This window comes from Gossypium hirsutum, chromosome A13, assembly GCF_007990345.1.
Source record: "Gossypium hirsutum isolate 1008001.06 chromosome A13, Gossypium_hirsutum_v2.1, whole genome shotgun sequence".
NCBI lineage: Eukaryota > Viridiplantae > Streptophyta > Magnoliopsida > Malvales > Malvaceae > Gossypium > Gossypium hirsutum.
The window spans coordinates 100,736,567-100,756,545 of record NC_053436.1 but is presented as its reverse complement, the minus strand read 5'-3'; the positions used below and the strand labels follow the sequence as shown (position 1 = coordinate 100,756,545).

Here is a 19,979-nt window from a genome sequence, read left to right as displayed (position 1 = left end):
ATGTTTTAAGAGAAGTTGATCAATTGAAGATATGTTTTGAATTCAAAGAAAGCAATTGAAGGTTTTAAAAAGTTTAAGGCTTAATCGGGTTAGCACTGTTTTCAAAATCCCTTCTATGTGACATCGCCAGATTCGGCCATAACGTCTAGGCCGAGTTTGGAGTGTTACATTTAGTGGTATCAAAGCCAGATTGCAAAACTCAACTGTGAATTTTGGGTTCCAAAATATGTTTTAAAGAATTGGTTTGCAAAATGGTTTAAAAAATAGTTGGTTTAAGTATGTGGTACACCGAGTCTCCGACGCCGATCCTGTGAGTATTTCTGTACTTGGTTAAACTATTCTACAACACTGTAGATAGTACTTATTGAGACGGTACAAAGATAGTTAGGAAACTAAAACTTCTAAAAATAGCTCTTAAACTTCTGATAAACTTTGCATAAAATATCTGTTAATAAATATTGAACTGATGCATAAAAATCTTAATGTAGATAAAACCGAATTAGACAATGAGCATATGAGGTATCCGAGGACGTGGTACTCGAGGCTGAGGTAGAGGTCGTAGAAGGGCTCAAGCTGAGTTCTCATCTCAGGGCAGCATGCCGAATCTGGACACTAGTAAGACACCTGTGCCACTTGCTACTAAGATTGGGTCTCAGAGTTATTCGGCTGGGGACGACGCACTATCCCAAGCCATGCTGAGGATATTAGAGAGGGTCGTTGGGCCCAATTCTGGATTTGGGGGCCAAGGGTTGGTAACTGAGCGACTCTGGTCTACTGAAGTTGAGTTATTTAGGGGTGTCACAGGATTTTCCCCTAATGTGGCCGAGTATTGGCTGGAGGCCACGGAGAGAATTATGGATGACCTAGACTGTAACCCCGAGTAGAAATTAAAGGGTACAGTTTTCTTGCTTTGGGGTGGTAATTCAGCAACCACCTAGAGGTCGTGGTCAAACTAGGGGTGGTAATGGTATGGGCAATGGACAGAGAGCATTGGGCAGAGGTATTGGTCAGACTGAAGCGAGAAAGCCTTTTTTCATTTATTTTGTACGTTGCTGAGAGGGCAGAGATGCTCCTAACTTCATCACCGGTACGTTTTTTTTATGTACATTATTTGGCTTTGATAGACATAGGGTCTACTCACTCATACGTAGCTCGCACTGTATCTGAAACTTTGGAGATTTCTGTGGAGAGCACTATTAGTGAGGTCACCGCACTGAGTCCGTTGGAGTAGTTTGTTCGGGTGGGTAAACTTTATAGGGATGTACCCTTAGTGGTGCAAGAACGATTTTCCTAGAGGATCTGATGGAGCTTCCGTTTGGGGAGTTTGATATAATTCTGGGAATGGACTAGTTGGTCAAGCATCGAGTTAGTCTAGATTGTGCGACTAAGAGGGTCATTGTGAGAACAGAGAAAGATAAAGAGGTGGTTGTGATCGGAGAGCATCGAGATTATTTTTCTAACATGATCTCCGTGCTAGTGGCAGAGAAACTGATCTGAAAAATGTGTGAGGCGTACTTGGCCTATATAGGTGTTTTTGGTTCTTGGGACTCTTATATTGGGAATATTAGAACTATGAGGGATTTTCTGAATGTGTTCCCTGAGGAGTTATCGGGATTACCTCCTAATCAAGAGGTTGATTTTGGGATTGAGCTTCTTCTGGGTATAACTCTGGTGTTTATCGCTCCCTATCGGATGGCACTGAAAGAGCTTGTGAAACTTAAGGCTCAACTGCATGAGTTGTTGGACCGTGGCTTCATCCATCCTAGTGTGTCTCATTGGGGAGCACCAGTATTGCTTGTTAAGAAGAAGGATGGGACCATGAGGATGTGCATAGATTATTGGCAGATGAACAAGATGACCATTAAGAATAAGTATCCACTTCTGAGGATCAACGACTTATTTGATCAGTTCTTAGGGGCTTCTGTGATTTCTAAGATCGATCTCTATTCAAGGTATCATTAGTTGAGGGTTAAGGAGGTGGATGTGCATAAGGCCGCATTTAAAACTCGTTATGGACATTACGAGTTCCTAGTTATGCCTCTCGGGTTTACGAATACACTGGCCGCATTTATGGATCTGATGAACTGAGTGTTTCAGCCCTATCTGGATCAATTCTTTGTGGTTTCATCGATGATATTTTGGTAAACTCTAAGACTGAAGAGGAGCATGATGAGTGTAAGGCCCAATTTTTGCTCGGGCTTACACAAAAACTAAAAAACGAATCAAAATATAAAATAATAAAAATAAATCCAATGTCCCTTTTAAAAACATTGAGATCCAATACCCATTACAAGCCCAAACCTAACCCAACTAACCCAAACAACCCAAAATACCTCAGGCCCAAAATAGAAATGATTTTTTGACAGAAACCTTAGGCCCCTCGCGCCGCAACAATGGCTTCCATCCTCCAACCGTCTAATTTCAAGGCAGGCTCATGGAGCCCAAGCAGTGAAGCTTCTGGAAGCCTTCGCGTCACACCTCACAAACGGCCTCGCCACGTCTGCAGCACCATGGCCTCCTTACCTGCAAAAATAGAATAATAGCACTAACCATCACAGCAAAAGGGAGCAAAATATAGCAGAAACATCTAGAGAAAATTATTTTCTATTTTCTATCTATTTTATTTCTTCTTATTCGGTTATAAAAAGCCGAATATGTGTACTGTAAGGGTGATTACGAATGAAAAATAAAAAAAATCAAAAAGCAACCAGAGAGAAAATCATTTTTGAAGGTGATTTCAAATATTGTTCTTCTTTTCCGATTATTTACTTTTTCTTTTCTTTGTTTTTGGATACTGTTTCTTTTGTGTATAAAAGTAAAGAGGAAAGTGAGGGGCATACCTTCATGAACCGGCCATCAAAGTCCCTATTTCCGAAGGGATTTGAAATTGGCAGCATATTCAAATCGGTCGAATGGCCTCTTTTGTGAAATGGCCAAGTGACCTGATTTTTTTAGGTTTTCTTTTCTTTATATACAATGTAAAACAACGTTGTTTAAGGACTAATTCAGTGGCCTTAAAATGACGTCATATGGCATGACCTGATGATCTATTTTCGACCCGATCTGGTGCCCTCAGGATCCGCGTGTTTTCTGCACTAAAGGGCTATTTGCGCGATGAGTCCCTCCCCTCCTGCATTGATCTATTTTTCGGCCTTGATTCTGTTTATTTTTTTTACATTTTTCCTGAGATTTACGAATTGTTACAATTTAATCCTTGTTTGAACGCTGCGTTTTGAGATTCGGGATATTTGTATTCCAAATCCCTGCTCATTTGTGCGTGTTTTATTCCGATCCTCAGCTTAATTTTAATGATTTGTTTTATTTATAAATTATCCTTCCGATTTTGTTTTTATTTCAATTAAGTTTAGCTTATGTTTTATATTCTTTGGGATTTATTTATTTATGTATTTATTATTTTTTAAAACCTATTATCTTAACGTATTATTTTGAACTATTTTTTTAATTTCATTTTGTTTTAGTTTTTTTTAATTTTTTTGTTTTATTATATAAATTATTATTTTAAAATTTTCTCTATGTAATTTTATGTTTAAGAGATTTATATAATATTTATCCTCATACATTGATTTATATATATATATATGTATAATTTATATCAAATTACTTATTTACATCCTCTTTTGAACATGTTCATATAATTTTGTTTAAATTTTATTTATATATATTATTTGTTTCTTTTAAATCTAATTTTGGTAATATATATTTTGTTTATTTCAAATATCTTCTTATATTATTATCCTTTTATATATGCATTGTTTATATTAAGATTTTTACTTCATGTATATTAATTATTGTGGATGAATAAATCTTATTTCAAATTATTTTGTGCAATCATTAATTTCATATTACATAGTTAGTAGTTCATATACGTTCTTTTATATGTTTTTATATGGTTATATTTATATAATCCATTTACCTTAAAACTTTTTAATATGTACATCATTGGTTTAAAATTTTATATTGACATCCATAGCATTTTTATGAATATAATTTATATTATATCTTATTGATAAATTTTGCGTTTAAATTGTTTTGTATAGCATTCTTTTCAAAGTTCTTCTTATAATACTTATTTTAAAATTCATTTATATATTAAATTTTATATATTATTTATTCTATATGTTTATTTATTTGATGATCTTTTTCAAATTTTTGTGTGTATTATTCACTTTTATACATATCCCTAGTTCTTATGTAAAATATTTCAAATTCTAGCATATGCTATTTGTTCATCAATTCATCACTTTCTTAAAATTGTTTTGTATCATATTGACTTCTAATTTCTATTTTTGTTTTGTACATTTGGTATTGATTGTTTTATATTATTCCATATATTATTGTTGTATGTTATTTATTTGTTTTTTGTATTATCATAACAATTGTTTTTTCGTTCATTTGGTTATATTTTTTTTGGATTAGTTTTATGTAATTGTTGGTTTTGTTAGTTGGTTAAATTAAGTTACATTATCTTCATGCCCCAAGTTTTGTACTTTAGTTGTACGTATTATCCCATGTTTATTATTTCTTTTGTTGTTTACAAATGTTGCTTTGTGATTTCCATTTTTAAAAAAAAAATCAATTATTCCATTCTATTACAAGTAAAATTAAGGCGTTTTGAGCTAGTTTACAATGGTTTACTTAAAAATTTTCAAATAAGGCAATGTTCAATATTTGGAAATTCGAAGAATCGTGCCCTACCGTGCTAGGTTTCAATTCTTCGTTGGACTAAATAATTGGACATCCTTTTGTAATTTTTTAACGTATAAGCTCACGGGGTCAAAAATCAATCGTGTTTTCAAAAGCATGAAGAATCGTGTCCAATCGTGCTAGATGTGATGTTATATACCTTTGAAACGAGAGAATTTTGACAACCAACTTGAACCACTTAAATGTTTTAAAAGGAACCATATTTTCAAAATTTTTCCTAAAATCTTGGACATAAAGACAACACTTAATCAATCTGGTACCAATTTTTGGGCGAAGCGAGGGTGCTAACCCTTCCTCATACGTAACTGGCTCCCGAACCTATTTTTAAATTTGCGTAGACCAAAATTGATTTAAATGGAATAAAATGTTTTATTAGGTGATCCAATCACACCTAAACAAAAAGATTGGTGGCGACTCCACACTTTATTTTAAAAGTCGATCCCCTTTTTTTTAAAATATAAAAAAATGGTTTCGACAATGAGCATCTTAGAGTAGTGCTTCAGATTTTGTGTGAGAAGCAACTTTACACTAAGCTAAGCAAGTGTGAGTTCTACCTTCGTGAAGTGACTTTTCTGGGGCACGTAGTTTTTGCTGAGGGGATCTGAGTCGATCTTAGGAAGATTAAGGCTGTGTTGGATTGAAAATATCCCAAGAGTATATCTAAGATATGTAGCTTTCTGGGTTTGGCGAGATACTATCGGTATTTTGTTGAGGGGTTTTCTTTGATTGCTGCGTCTTTGACTAAGCTTCTGCGTAAGGGTGTGCCGTTTGTTTGGGCTGATGCACAGCAATCGAGCTTTGAGAAGCTCAAATCTGTTCTAACCAAGGCTCTTGTTCTGATATAGCCTGAATCTGAAAAATAGTTTGTAATATACAGTAATGCGACGCATGTTGGATTGGGTTGCATTCTGATGTAGAATGGTAAGGTTATAGCTTATGTGTCCCGTTAGCTTAAGACGCATAAAGGGAATTATCCGACGCATGACCTTGAGTTGGCTATTGTAATCTTTGCACTAAAAATTTAGAGGCACAAAAGCCTCAAGTATCTCTTTACTTAGAAGGAGTTGAATCTTAGACAACGTCGATGGATTGAACTGCTCAAAGATTATTATTGCACCATCGAGTATCATCTTGGTAAGGCCAATGTGGTGGCCGACGCTCTAAGCCAAAGAGCGATGTCCAATTTGAGGGCGATGTTTGCTTACCTTAGTTTGTTTGATGATGGGAGTCTGTTGGTTGAGTTGCAAGTTAAGCCAACTTGGATTGAGCAGATTCGAGATAAGCAGTTGAGGGAAGAGCCTCTAAGGTTACGATTCCGTCAGGTTTAGAGTGGCAACACTTCGGATTTTGGACTGAATAGTGATAGGGTACTTTGTTTCCGTGGTCGGGTTTGTGTACCGAATGATGCGTGTAAGCAACCTAATTTGCCCAGGCCCATCAGAAACAATAAAACAAAATAATTAACAAAAGCCACAAAATTAAAACAGTCCAAAATAGTCCATTTACAGCCTTTACCAGCCCAAATTAAAACCCAAAACTCCATTACACCCAAAACCCCCCAAACAGACCAAATTACAGTGGCCCAATAGCGGAAACAAGCCCAATGGCCTAAAATGTTTTAGAAACGGAAGCCCTAGGGTTTCCCTTGTTGCTAGGAGCCGCAGTAGCCACTAAGCAGCCTCCGTACACCCCATGCACTACCCTCGTACAGCCTCCGTACACTTTCACGTCAGCCAAACCTGCGAGAAGAAAAGGTAACAGAATACAAGAGAGCAATAGCATAAAAGAAAATAAGGAAAATTTGCATCCATTTTAATTTCTATTTTTCTATAAAAGGGAGGTCGATTGTATACAGTAAAAGTATTACGAATACATACATTCAAAATACACAGAAAAGAAAAATCAAATAGTTTTGAAAGGTGATTTTCTTTCGCTTTTATCCTATTTCCTTCTAAATTTGAAAGCAAAAAAGATTTGAATACATTGAAAAATAATAAGAGGAGGAGGGGGTACGCACTCACCGAAGGCGTTTCGTCTTCCTCCGTCGATCTTTCTCTTCGGCGCCAAGACCAGAACCCCCTTAGGGTTCGATTCAGGGGTCGAAGATGCTACAGTTTTCAGAGAAATTGACCTTTTTTTCTTTCTCACTCTTCTTTCGAAGGCCAAAGGCTTCACCTCTAACGACAGCGTCCGATGACCTAAACTCGGCAGTTCCCCAAGGGCGTAGTTCTAGGGCGAGAGAAAAACAGAGGATATTCCTCTTTTTTTAAAAAAAACTTAGCAGAAATGATTTTTTTCAAAAGAAATTTTGACTTTATAACTAGTCTATATGACACCGTTTTGAATCTGATTTCCAATGGCCAAAACGATGTCGTTTGGCATGTAACCTGATGACCCGACCCAGACATAGCTAGGATCCGCGTGTTTTGGTCTTTGAAGGGCTATTTGCACGATGAGTCCCTCCCCATCTGCGCTGACCTTTAATTAAACCCAGACTACATTCTATTTGTTTTTAAATCTCCCCTAAAACTTGTGCGCTATTTCAACTTAGTCCTTATTTAAACGTCGTGTTTCAAGACTTGAAATATTTGTATTTTAAATCCCTGATCATTGGTGTGCATTTCATTTTAGTCTTTCCCTTTGTTTTAGTAATTTTATTTGTTTGCAGATTGTCCTTTTGATTTTATTTTTATTTCAATCAAGTTTTTAGTTTATGTTTTTATTTTTTGTAATTCTTTTATTTTTTAAAAAAATTATTATTTGTTTTTAAATTATCTTAACATAATTTTAAAACTATTTTATTGATTCAATATTGTTTTAATTTTTTATTTCTTTCATTTGTATAATTGTTTTTTTAAATTGTTCTATTATATAATTTTTTTTATTTTATATATATCTCTTTGCTTTAAAAATTTGTTTTATATTTATTTAAAATAATTTTATACATTATTATGTTGATTGCGTATTATTTTATGTATATATTTTCTTTTAAATCAATTTATGTTTATATATTTTCTTTTAAATCTATATATAGTTTATCTCTTTTAAGTATTTTTGTTTATTTCAAATATTTTTATCTTATTATCTATATATATATTCATAATAAGTTTTTTTTAATTCATGTATATTATTTATTTAGATAGATTTATATTAGTGTGTATATTATGTATTTTGATTTTCTTCTTACTTAATATTTATTTCAAAATTCCTTCATATATTACTATTTAACATATTATTTTATTTTTATTTCTATTCCTTATTTATATCTATTTTAAACTTTCACATATATTACCTGCTTTTAAAATTTTTACATGTAATTTGTTGTTTGTATATTGATGATTTCAAATTTCCCTTCTTTCTTATTATTCATTCTTATTTATTTTAAAACTTGTTACATTTTATTTGTGTTAATTTACTTGGTACTTCTTTTAAAATTGTCTTGTAATTCATTGACCTTCGAGTATTAATATTAGAATTTGTATAATGTATGATGTGTTGCCATTGTATGTACTTTATTTTCATATGATTATGATTCATTTGTATAGTATTATTGCCATGTATTATAATGTCGTGCTTGCAATTATTGTTTTATTTCTTGTCATCGCATCGTGATTATAATTTCAACTTTTGCCCAATACCGATTGTCTTTTATCCTTAAGTAAACCAAACAAGTATGTTTTGAGTAGGTCTTATAATCGCTTATTTGAAAGCTTCTTAAAACAAGACAATATTTCGTGTTTGAAAATTCGAGAAATCGTGCCCTAACGTACTGGGTTTTGATTTTTTTGTTGACCCAAATAACCAAAATCCTTCTAAAATTTCAATACATGTATTTTGAAAATCATGATCTTGGTATCGAGGGTTTGGAATATTGTATCCTAACGTGCTGGATATGATATTTTATTCCTTCAGCACAAGAGAATCTTAATATCCAACTTGAGTTATCCAAGCATTTTTAAAGGAGTTGTATTTTAAAATCTTTTCAAATTTTCAACATTAGGACATTAATTAATCAATAATGTACCAATTTTGGGTGCTACGAGGGTGCTAATCCTTCCTCGTGAGTAACCGACTCCCAAACTCATTTTCTAGAAATTCGTAGACCGAAACCATTGTTTTAATAAATCCAAATGCTTTATTAAAATGATCGATCACAAGGTGACCCGATCACACCTAAACAAAAAGGATTGGTGGCGACTCTATTTTTGTTTTTAAGTCGATCTTTGTTTTTTAAATAAATAAATAAATGGTTTCGACAACTTGGTGACTCTACTAAGAGCCATTAAGAGAGTCAAGCCGTAAAATTGATTATTTTCTGTCCTTTTGTCGAAAATTGAAAATTTGATTTGAAAAATCATGATTCTTTTGTTTCATTTGCTTGTGATCCTTTTGGTTGCTATGGTTTGAGTCTCGTAGAATACCCTTGCATTACAGTGCATGATCGTTGTGGTTACACCTTTTAAGTGGGAGTGAGAAACTATGCCTTCATGAGGTATTCACCTCCGCATGGGCTAGTGGATTGCTTCTGGGATACATCCGTACCTATGTATTCTTGAGATTTTCATCTCCGCATGGCCATAGGGAAATGTATTCCCCTGAATTGAACTCGATCCATATGAGCTTATAATGGGTGAAGATTGAGGAATCTGTTGGTTCAGGTACCCTTTATTTAGAACCAAACCCTATATAGCAAGCCTTAAGAGCCCACCCTAGGTAGAGCCACTCCGAACCCCTAGTGGTCACCCGAATAGATACTCTATTTTGTTTATTTCTCCTGTACTAACATGCTTTCTTTTGTTTTGATTGCATTACATTTTCATCAAAGAAAGAAGGTGTTGAGTCACATTTGATTGCTAAATAGAAAAGCTTGTCATGGAGAATAGATTTCTCGATAAAGTGGCTGCTGAACTACTCCCTGAGGCTGAACAAGCTGGAGCTTGTCTTTCATCGGAATACTATGGGCAATATTTAATACTGTGCTTCATTGAACCACATCGCAAAAACACTCCTAACCTCCTCCAACACTCGCCCAGATGGCATCTTCCATAACCACTGCACGGACAGTAGGAGCAACTAGAACTCTAACTCTAGAAGGCCCATCAGATCTGGCCCATTTCTTAGGCCTTTGAACAGAACTAGAGGGCTTCGAATCCCTCTCATTCTTACCTTTCTCTTAGTCTGTATTCTGGCGCTCAACACACTTAACCTCTTCGATGATCTTATCATTGTCTACCAAAACGGTAAACTTCCGCTCCCTCTGCAGAGCAATCAGGACTCTCAGATTATCTTTTAGACCATCCTCAAAATAGACACATTTCTTATACTCAGCTGCCACCATCCAACGAGCATATTGACACAATCTAAGAAATTCGACCTCATACTCAGCCACAGTCCTATCCCCTTGAGCGAGGTTCATGAATTCACGTCTGCGAGCATCAACATAACTCGCCCCATATATTTCTTCTGAAGGCAGCCTTAAAATATTCCCAATTAATCTGATCTGGCTGAGTACCCCCGTCAACCGTTAACCACCACTGATATGCCTCATCCCAAAGCAAAGATACTACACCTTTCAATTTCTACTCATGGGTGCAATCAATATTATTCGTTATCCTCTCAGTGGCTTTCAACCAGTATTCAGCCACAGTCGTGGCGACTCTAGTGACGCCCTTAAACAGCTCAGTACCATTAGACCAAAGTCGTTCAGTTACTGACCCAGGGCTCTCAGAACCAAAACAGGGTCCAACGACCATCTCCAACACTCTAAGCATGGCTTGGGACAATGCATCGTCCCTAACCAAGCAACTTTGAGACCTAGTCTCAGCTTTAGGTGTAGTCAAAGTCTCGCTCATATCCAAATTAGGCATACTGCCCATCGAGGATAACTAAGCTCGAGTCCCTCTACGGCGCCCACGAGTACTACGACCACGTGTTCCACAAATACTCATTGTATTTAAAGTTTTATCTACATTACAAAATTTTATGAATCAATTTCAGTATTTATAAACAGAATCTTATGCTTCAAATAATTATCAGAAGTAGTTTTAGAAAGTTCAAAAATTTCAGTCTTTAAGTAACTCAATGCAGTTTTAGTCATTTTAAAGTTTTCTAACTAAAGTATTTCTAAGTTAGAAGTACTTATAGGACCGGCACCAGAGACTCAGTGTACCACATAATTACTTTTCAGATTTCAAAAATAAACTTTACTCGAAAAAATAGTTTTTACAAATAAAATTTTGAACCCAAAATTTCACAGCTCGGGTTTTGCAATCTAGCTCTAATACCACTAAATATAACACCCCAAACTCGGCCTAGGCGGTATGGCTGAATCTAGGAATGTTACAATGAAATATTGTGAATCTGACTTATTTAAAGACATCTTGATGTGCTTACCTATTAAACCGTCAACAATTTAAACAAATAATTTGCAGCAGAAGTTCTTAAGTCATTATGTTTTGAAAACCCGAGTTTGTTTTCTCGAAAATAGTTAATTTCGTAAATCGTTTTACCACATGTCATGCAAGATATTCCAAATTAAAAATTGAAAAATGAAATTAAACCTAAATGTCCAGAGAGTCCCAAAATTAAAAAACTCTTAAAACCAGAAAATTAAGCAAAATTTATGTAAATAGAGTTTTATGATTAAGTGGTTACATCCGAGCTTCTGTTGCACCGACTCGCCTAAGTTTGAGAGTTACTTGAATGAAATAGACAAATAAAAAGTGAGTTTTGATAACTCAGTATGAAACGCATACGTAAACAGAAATTGAGATTCAGTTTCATGTTAGAACAGATTCAGACATAAATCTTTTGCAGAATCAGAATTATAACATAATCATACAAATACAAATATGCATAATCCTACCCCCATCCTCTATACACCAACTCCGACCATCCCAACACACCACATTGGGTATAAAACACCTAACCAGCCCTACACACCGTATAGTATTCATACAACACTTTTCAGAATAGTCACAACATTACTGCTAGTAAATTGGCAATATATATTGCCTTACAAATAATACTTTCTCCTCATAAAACATAACTCGCCCCATAGCCAGATACAAACAGAGCATCAGATAAAATAGAACAAAAGATACAAGAACGTATAACATATGCATACTTGTATAATGAATACTAAACATGCTCATACATAGCAGAACAAATCATACATATCATTTTACACAATACTAATGTAGATATTACTTACGTCAATTCCAATCTAACAGAGTGACAGATTTCATGCTTTAAGGCTTATACCACACATACCGACACTACAAAAAACCCACAGTTGGTTGAGACAACATGTATAACCCTAGGGAAAGTTCTAAAATTTGGGCCCACACGGCGTGGCACATGACCCACACACCCCATGTAACCCACATGACCCAAAATGGCCTAGCCCCTGTGTCACACACGGCCTCGCATACAGCCTGTCACACACTCGTGTGTTGCACATGGCCGGGCACATGGCTGTGTAGTATCGACAAGCCCCAATTTTGGCTTTCACTGATTTTCGTTTTTCGAGTTTCTCATTACACACCTGGCTTGATTTTGATGCGAATGCTCCCACAAGATAACTAGAATCTAAAAATAGTATCCCAACAATTATTTTAGCAAACGATTTATGAATTTAAACAAAAAAATTAACCACGAACTTTGCCTCTCAAATCCGTACAATGCTCAAATATACTCACTGCCAACAAACAGTAATCACCAAACACTCAAATCCCTAGAGGAGCACCAATTGCTTCTTGACCTTCCCCTAAACAAGAATTAAACGAACACCATCAACAGAAATCCTTTCGTTATAAGAATAATGAAAATTCCCTAATAATCACCAATCATGAAACAATAAAGCTACACCTACCCAATAACTTACCTACTCAGAACGGATCAAGAACCTGAATGCACAATGCCCACAACCGCAACACAATGGAAAAGAATCAAAGAAGGGAAGCCAAAAAAGGACAAAATCACAAGGAGGAGGAAAGATGTCAGAAAAAGAATGGTAAAGAGAAAGAGAGGAACGTGAAAAAGAAAAACAGAGAGAATTTTTGAGAACTAACAATAAAAGAAAAAAATTAAAATTCGAAATTGCCTACTACCAACAGAATCCCACAGAATCTGACTCACTAAACCTTATCCAACTACCACAGAATATCAATTCCATCCAACTTCTACTACACAAGCAACACACACCGAAGCAAAAATTCTTGTCAAACACACACTTGAGGATTTAAATATAAGACCATAGAATAAGCTAACACTTTACCACTAAACGAACAAGCTTATTTTGATATAAGTTGATCGAAAATATAAATCCCGCAATTAAGAATAAAGCTAGGAACAAAAATAATAGAATTTCCAAATGTAGGACTTGAACCCAAGACCTCCAACCCACACCCACAACACTTAACCACTAAAATAAATACTTACTTATATCAAAATTCAAAAAAAAAAAAGGATTTAATAAATCAGGGTGTTACAAATACCCTTAATTATTCTGGCCAAAATGTTGAGTTCGATTTTCTTTTCTTAAAAAATATCCATTCCAACTTTATTTAAATATATGTGTGTGTTAGAAAAGTGTTTTAAAGAAAATTTCATGTAATCATGTTAACATGTGAGTCTGTCTTGTATATGCGCTAGCTCATGATAAATCCCAAATGTGAGCTTAATAAATTAAATCTGCAAGTTTACCATTATATTATAATGATATAAAAATGTTGTGTCATTAGTTAGACCAAATATTTAGTAAATTTTATATTTGTGGTAATATTTAGCTCGCTTGATAGTTAAGGAAAACATTAATTTAACATTTTAATTATGTAAAACGTGTGGAGTTATGGAATTAAATGAATCGAGTTTAGCTTTCGTACGGGGATTCCTTTCATGAATGTATTAATGAAATGACGGCCATCTCAATACAAGTATGGCTCTGAATGCTGTCCAAAAGCCTTCCACTAAAATTTTGTGGCCGAGGTTCCACTAAATTTAGCATGTGAATCATGAATCCAACAAGTTAATAAATAGATAAAATAATTTTACATTAAAATTGGGTTTCTTTTGTTCAATTTTATCTCTTTCTTCATTACAATTTACATATGCGATGTAAAATAAATTTCAAGTTTGTACACTTTGGTTCCTATATAAAACATTTCAAACACTTCATTAAGACCAAACAATTGCTATTCTTTTTCTATTATTTCACATCCTTGTGTCATGGAAGCACCTTCCAACATTCCCCTTAAGTATACTGTCCGACGTTGTGAACCACAACTTGTTGCTCCTGCTAAGCCTACGCCATATGAACAAAAACTGTTATCGGACATTGATGATCAAGCGAGTTTGCGGTTTCAAGTTCCGCTAATCAACTTTTATCAATATGAACCTTCCGTGGAAGGAAAGGATCCAGCTGAGGTTATTAGGGAGGCACTTGCACAAACCCTAGTGTGTTATTATCCATTTGTAGGTAGATTAAGAGAAGGGGCTAATGGTAAGCTTATAATGGATTGCACCGGTGAGGGTGTGATGTTTATAAAAGCCGATGCTGATGTTACACTTGAACAGTTTGGTGAACACTTCACCCACCATCCCTTGCTTCGATGAGCTCGTTTATAATGTTCTTAGTTCTGACGGGATGCTTTAAAAAAGGAGACACAAATGTAAAATAAAAAATATAATTTAAATTTAAATTTATCAAGTAATCTAATTATATTTCATATATTTAACTTCAAATAATATACCAGATATATTTACAACTTAATTTTAAATATAAATTTCTTAACACAAATTTTTTCAATTTATCAAATTACCTTAATTTAACATTTGAATTACATAAAACGTTTCATGAAAATAAATGAATCACATTTTACTCTTTATATTCCATTTATGGGTGCACTGTTATCATCTCAATACGACAAAGGATGGCTCTAAATACAGTCCAAATAACCCTTAAGTCGCAGAATAGCCACTTAAATTTTGTGGCCAAAACTTTCATAAATGTAGCATGTGAAATGTGAATCATGAAGACCGCAAGATGGTACATAAATATATAAAATTCACATAAAAATTTGGTCCTCTCTTTCTTTCATTTGTTTCCGAATTTTTTTTAGTTATTAAATTTTACATGTATGATCCATTTAGGCCTTTTAAAAATTTAAAAATTTTAAATTAGTAAATATAAAACTACACTTTAGTCCCTTCTAAAAATGATAAAAATTTAATTTAATTTTTTTAAAAACTATAAAGATATAAACTATTAAAAATTACAATTTAATTTTAATTCCCTAAATATTTTTTGACTTCGCCCCTATTTACTATGTAAAATAAATTTCTTCAAAATTGACTATTGTAATTATAATGATAGGATGAAGAAAAGGTGATTGGACACGTATCACGAGGTGATAGTCATCTCAATACGGGCAAACATGTCAATCATGAATTCAACGACATAATTGGTTTTTTCCCTTCAATTTACTCTATTTCTTTATTAAATTTTTTAAAGTTGAGTGATTAAATTGAAATCTGAGTGACTGTTTTGTTAGCTACCCCAAAGTTGAGGGACAATTGGTATAATTTAAACGACAACTAGGATGCCAACGTGGCCAGTTAAATGACATGTCAACTTTTCGTTACGTCTGTAATGGAAATTGATTAAAAGGATTGTTTTGTTATTTTTTGAAAGTTGAGTGACTGAATTGAAACCTGAGTGACTGTTTTGTCAGCTACCCCAAAGTTGAGTGACAGTTGGTATAATTTACCCTAAAATAAACTTCAAATTTCTACACTTTGGTTCCTATATAAAACATTTCAAACACTTCATTAAGACCAAATACTTGCTATTCTTTTTCTATTATCTCACATCCTTGTGTCATGGCAGCACCTTGCAGCATTCCCCTTAAGTTCACTGTCTGACGTTGTGAACCACAACTTGTTGCTCCTGCTAAGCCTATGCCACGTGAACAAAAACTGTTATCGGACATTGATGATCAAGCGAGTTTGCGGTTTCAAGTTCTGCTAATCAAGTTTTATCAATATGAACCTTCCATGGAAGGAAAAGATCCAGCTGAGGTTATTAGGGAGGCACTTGCACAAACCCTAGTGTGTTATTATCCATTTGCAGGTAGATTAAGAGAAGGGGCTAATGGTAAGCTTATAGTGGATTGCACCGGTGAGGGTGTGATGTTTATAAAAGCCGATGCTGATGTTACACTTGAACAGTTTGGTGAACCACTTCGCCATCCATTCCTTTGCTTCGATGAGCTCCTTTATAATATTCCTGGTTCTGAAGGGATGCTGAATTGCGCATTGCTGTTGATTCAGGTAATAATGTTCCAATTAATTATGCTATATGACAATGTGTATGTGAGAGTTTTTCTTTTTTTTTTTTTAAATTCAACAATCTTATCTCTATTGTTGCATTTTTTTGGGTTTCTAAGTTTTGAGATAAACAATATAGGAAAAGAAAAAAAAAGAAAGAGAATAAATTAAAAGAGATTGAATAAAAAAATATCTTTAATTTATGAGTTTTTCATGTGTTTGATTGATGAGAAAACGGGCATGGTTGATGAGAAAAAGTAAATAAAAATTACAAAACTTTAAAAAAAGTATATATAAAAATTTTCTTAAATTTTTTTAAATATTTTTATAATTTTTAGAATTAGATCTAAAACGCTAAATTTGTCATTAGAACAATAAAAAAAAAGCCTATGTTATACTTCCGTTAATAAATTAACAGTAAAAATAACTAAAATATTTAATTTCAAAAAATTAAATTATTAAATAAAAAAATTAATAACTAGGTGAACAAAATGAAACTGTACTTTACCCTTGACATAAAAAAATTTGTAAAACTTACCGTCAAAAGTTTGGGTGACAGAAGTCATATGATATTTAATCTTTTTAATGGAAAATTTATATAATATCTTGGACGGAATTTCACAATTAGATAAATGATTAGTGTTAATTAGTGTACTGAGATCAAGGTGGATTACAATATTTTCACACTCTTATTAAACGTAGTGCTAAGACATTAATTTTAAGTTGAAGTAAACTTGAGATTAGTTTAATTTATCTAATCACTTTTAAGAAGTGACTTTAATATTCAAATCTCAAACATTTTTAGTTCTATATTATACCTAACTACAATCTTTATATAAAAACATTTAAAGTCTTCAAATAAATCTAATCTCGCACTTGTACCAGCAGCATACTTTATTTTGATTTGCCATAATATATCTTGTATAAGAAAAGAAAAACTTAATAACCTATATAATTAGGTGTGTATAGTAAAATATGTATAAAAATTAAAATAAAATTTCGATTTAGTGATAAATTAAATATTTTATTAATGTATTTGGTGTGGATTTATGTCTCTCCGTATGCATGTTTTTATAACTTATTTTAAATACGAAAAAATATTTTTATAATTTTCTTAATTGAGTCTGTGCTCGACCTACTCATTACATCAACTCATTAAATGCTTAAATAATAGTGTGTATATATATACACATACATACTACATTATGACACACTCACGATGTAGGTAAAAAATTATCTAATAAATATATTTATACAAAAAAAATATAGAAAAATTATATAAAAGACAAATAAAGTTTTTGTTGAAATGATAAAATTAAAATATTAAAAGTCGTGATATTTTAAGTTCCAACCCCATCATCTAGATTTTATATGAAAATATAAAAAAAAATTCTAATTTTACGTAGTTGATAAAAAGATACCAACTCAATCAACCCCTTGAAATATAGTGTGTATATATATATATATCCATGTATATGCAGTTGCAAAAATAAAATCCAAAAGAATAATCAAGCATTCTTTTTGAACGGGTGATCATATATATGTGATAGATAAAAGTCAAATAAATTTGATTAAATAAAAATTTATTAGGTGAGTGAAATCTTAAATCAATATAAAATTTATTTAACTTGCTAAATGCTTTTTCTTTTAAAAGAAAATATTTGTAATTAGTGAGATTTCAACTTTAATTTATTCATTTTTGTTAAATATTATAAAATTAAGCCAATAGATATTATATTAATTACATATTTGATAAATTTGAAACATTTTTTAACCAAAAATTATTTGATAAATTTATATTGGAATTTTAAAACTCTACGCATGTCCTCTAAGGATGTAGTAAATGAAAAAGAAATTTTAAATAAATTAGATGGTATAAATTTTAAAATTATACATAAACTTTGATTTAATGTATAATTATATATATGAATTTTAATTTGGTTTAATTATACACATGAAACTCTAATTATGGCTCAAATGTATACTTGAAACTTTAATTTTGATTTAATCATACACATTTAAAAAAATAAATACATCAATTTATTTTTATATTAGATAAATATAATTACTTATGTATGCAATATATAAATATAAAATGATGTTATATCAACAATTGTGTTCATAATTTACAAGAATTGGATCAAACAAAAATTTCATGTATAAAATTGTACAAAATCAAAATTCATACATACAATTACAAATTAAATCATAATTCATGTATAATTTTGGTATTTATCCAACTTAGGCGGACAACACAAATTTAATTGGATGCAATTAATTAGGCTGTGGTGGTTTCGTCTGTCACCATTTATTCCTTTTCCTTTTTCATATTAGTTAATAACCTAACATTTTCTTTTATGAAGTTAATTAACTAGGATTAGTTTATTGCTTAGTAGGTAACGCGGTTGAAATGCGGTGGTTTCATCTTCGCACTCCGTCTCAACCATGTCATGAGTGATGGAGCTGGCCTAGCACAATTCCTTTTTACCCTGGGTGAAATGGCACGAGGCGTAACCACTCACCTGATCTCACCCATTTGGGAAAGACATCTCTTAGATGCTCGACACCCGGCACGAATCATATTTACCCACCGCGAGTATGATGAAATGGAAGCCCCTGTCACCACCCCCATTACCATCTTTCCACTTGACAATCCGATTCAACATTTCTTTTCCTTTAGCTTTGCAGAAGTTTCACTTCTTCGTAGCCTCCTACCTCCCTACCTTCGCCGTTGTACCACATTTGAACTCATAACGGCTTGTTTATGGAGTTGTCGAACCCTTGCTATAAATCTTGACCCTGATGAAGAGGTACGCATGTTATGCGTTGTTAATGCACGCTCTAAATTCAATCCCTCATTCCCATCTGGATATTACGGGAATGTGTTTGTCTTTCCAGCAGCAATAACAACAGTTAAAAGTCTCCATGGGAAACCATTAGGGTATGTAATGGAATTAATAAAACAAGCGAAAGCAAGTGTGACAGAGGAATATGTGAAATCTGTGGCAGCTTTAATGGTGGCTTGGGGTAAACAAATCCATATCCCGAATGTTATTGGTACGTACATGATATCAGATTTAACAAAGGCCGGATTGGAAGATATAGATTTCGGATGGGGTAAGGCTGTGTTTGGAGGGCCAATGATAGAGGTTGGGTTGATAAGCTTGTTAATGCCAACCAAGAATACAAAAAGAGAAGTTGGAAGAGTGGCATTAGTTTGTTTGCCAGCTCCAGCGGTGGAAAGGTTTGCTAAGGAATTGGAAAACCTGTTGAAGCACCAAGCAAGTGAGGGTAAAAAGAGTAAATCAAATTCAATTTCTTCTGCTTTGTAAAAGAAAGGGATGAGAAAATAAAGGGAAATAAAGAATTGAATTCAATTGCAACATTTAGTTCATTTCAATTAGTTTTTATTAAATTTACTCCAAGTAGAAATGCTCATAGGTTAGGTTTAGGTCGGGCCTAAACATGATATTAACATACTTTATATTTGCCTATATAACACCCCAGATTTTAGGGTTAAAAAATTTGAGGGTTGAAGTAAGGGTCAATGAGTAGGTCGAGTAATTGGGTTAGTTTTCACATTTTAATGTTAGAATGGGCTTGTTGGTCTGGTGGTTGGTTGTATGTTAATTTACCTTGGGGTTTTGGGTTCAAGTCCTCATGTGTGATTGGGGAGTTATTTTTATTAAAGTTTTAAATTTGTTTTAAGTTTTAAGAACTAATTATTTATTTTTATTTTTATTTTTATTATAATTTTTTTCTAGTTTTTTTCACTTTCTCCTCTCTTTCACGTTGGTCTCCTCTCCTCCATTCCTCGCCATTATTTTCCTTTGTTTTTCTTTTTATTTTCTTTTAAAAAGAATGATTTTTTGTGGTATAAAAAAACTTCAGTTTCCTTGTCGTCAAGTCAGTGTCTGTGCGCTATC

The 19,979-nt window shown here is 33.2% G+C and overlaps 2 protein-coding genes and 1 long non-coding RNA gene across 3 annotated transcripts; 1 reads left to right on the top strand and 2 right to left on the bottom strand.

Annotated features, from left to right (window-relative positions):
- Positions 1-6,185: 6,185 nt before the first annotated feature.
- On the bottom strand, positions 6,186-7,168 carry LOC107893106 (uncharacterized). The gene is made up of 2 exons (XR_001682722.2): positions 6,747-7,168; positions 6,186-6,464 (listed from the first exon to the last, which is right to left on the bottom strand). It is a non-coding gene; the product is annotated as an uncharacterized lncRNA (long non-coding RNA).
- Positions 7,169-9,898: 2,730 nt separating this feature from the next.
- LOC107894407 (uncharacterized) lies at positions 9,899-10,601 on the bottom strand. The gene is made up of 2 exons (XM_016819684.1): positions 10,309-10,601; positions 9,899-10,199 (listed from the first exon to the last, which is right to left on the bottom strand). Exons 1-2 carry the CDS (start codon positions 10,599-10,601, stop codon positions 9,899-9,901), a joined length of 594 nt encoding a protein of 197 aa, XP_016675173.1.
- Positions 10,602-13,953: 3,352 nt separating this feature from the next.
- Positions 13,954-19,419, top strand: LOC107894767 (benzyl alcohol O-benzoyltransferase). The gene is made up of 3 exons (XM_016819988.2): positions 13,954-14,151; positions 15,805-16,056; positions 18,450-19,419. The coding sequence occupies exons 1-3, from the start codon at positions 13,954-13,956 to the stop codon at positions 19,383-19,385; spliced, it is 1,386 nt and encodes a 461-aa protein (XP_016675477.2). The 3' UTR covers positions 19,386-19,419.
- Positions 19,420-19,979: the final 560 nt, after the last annotated feature.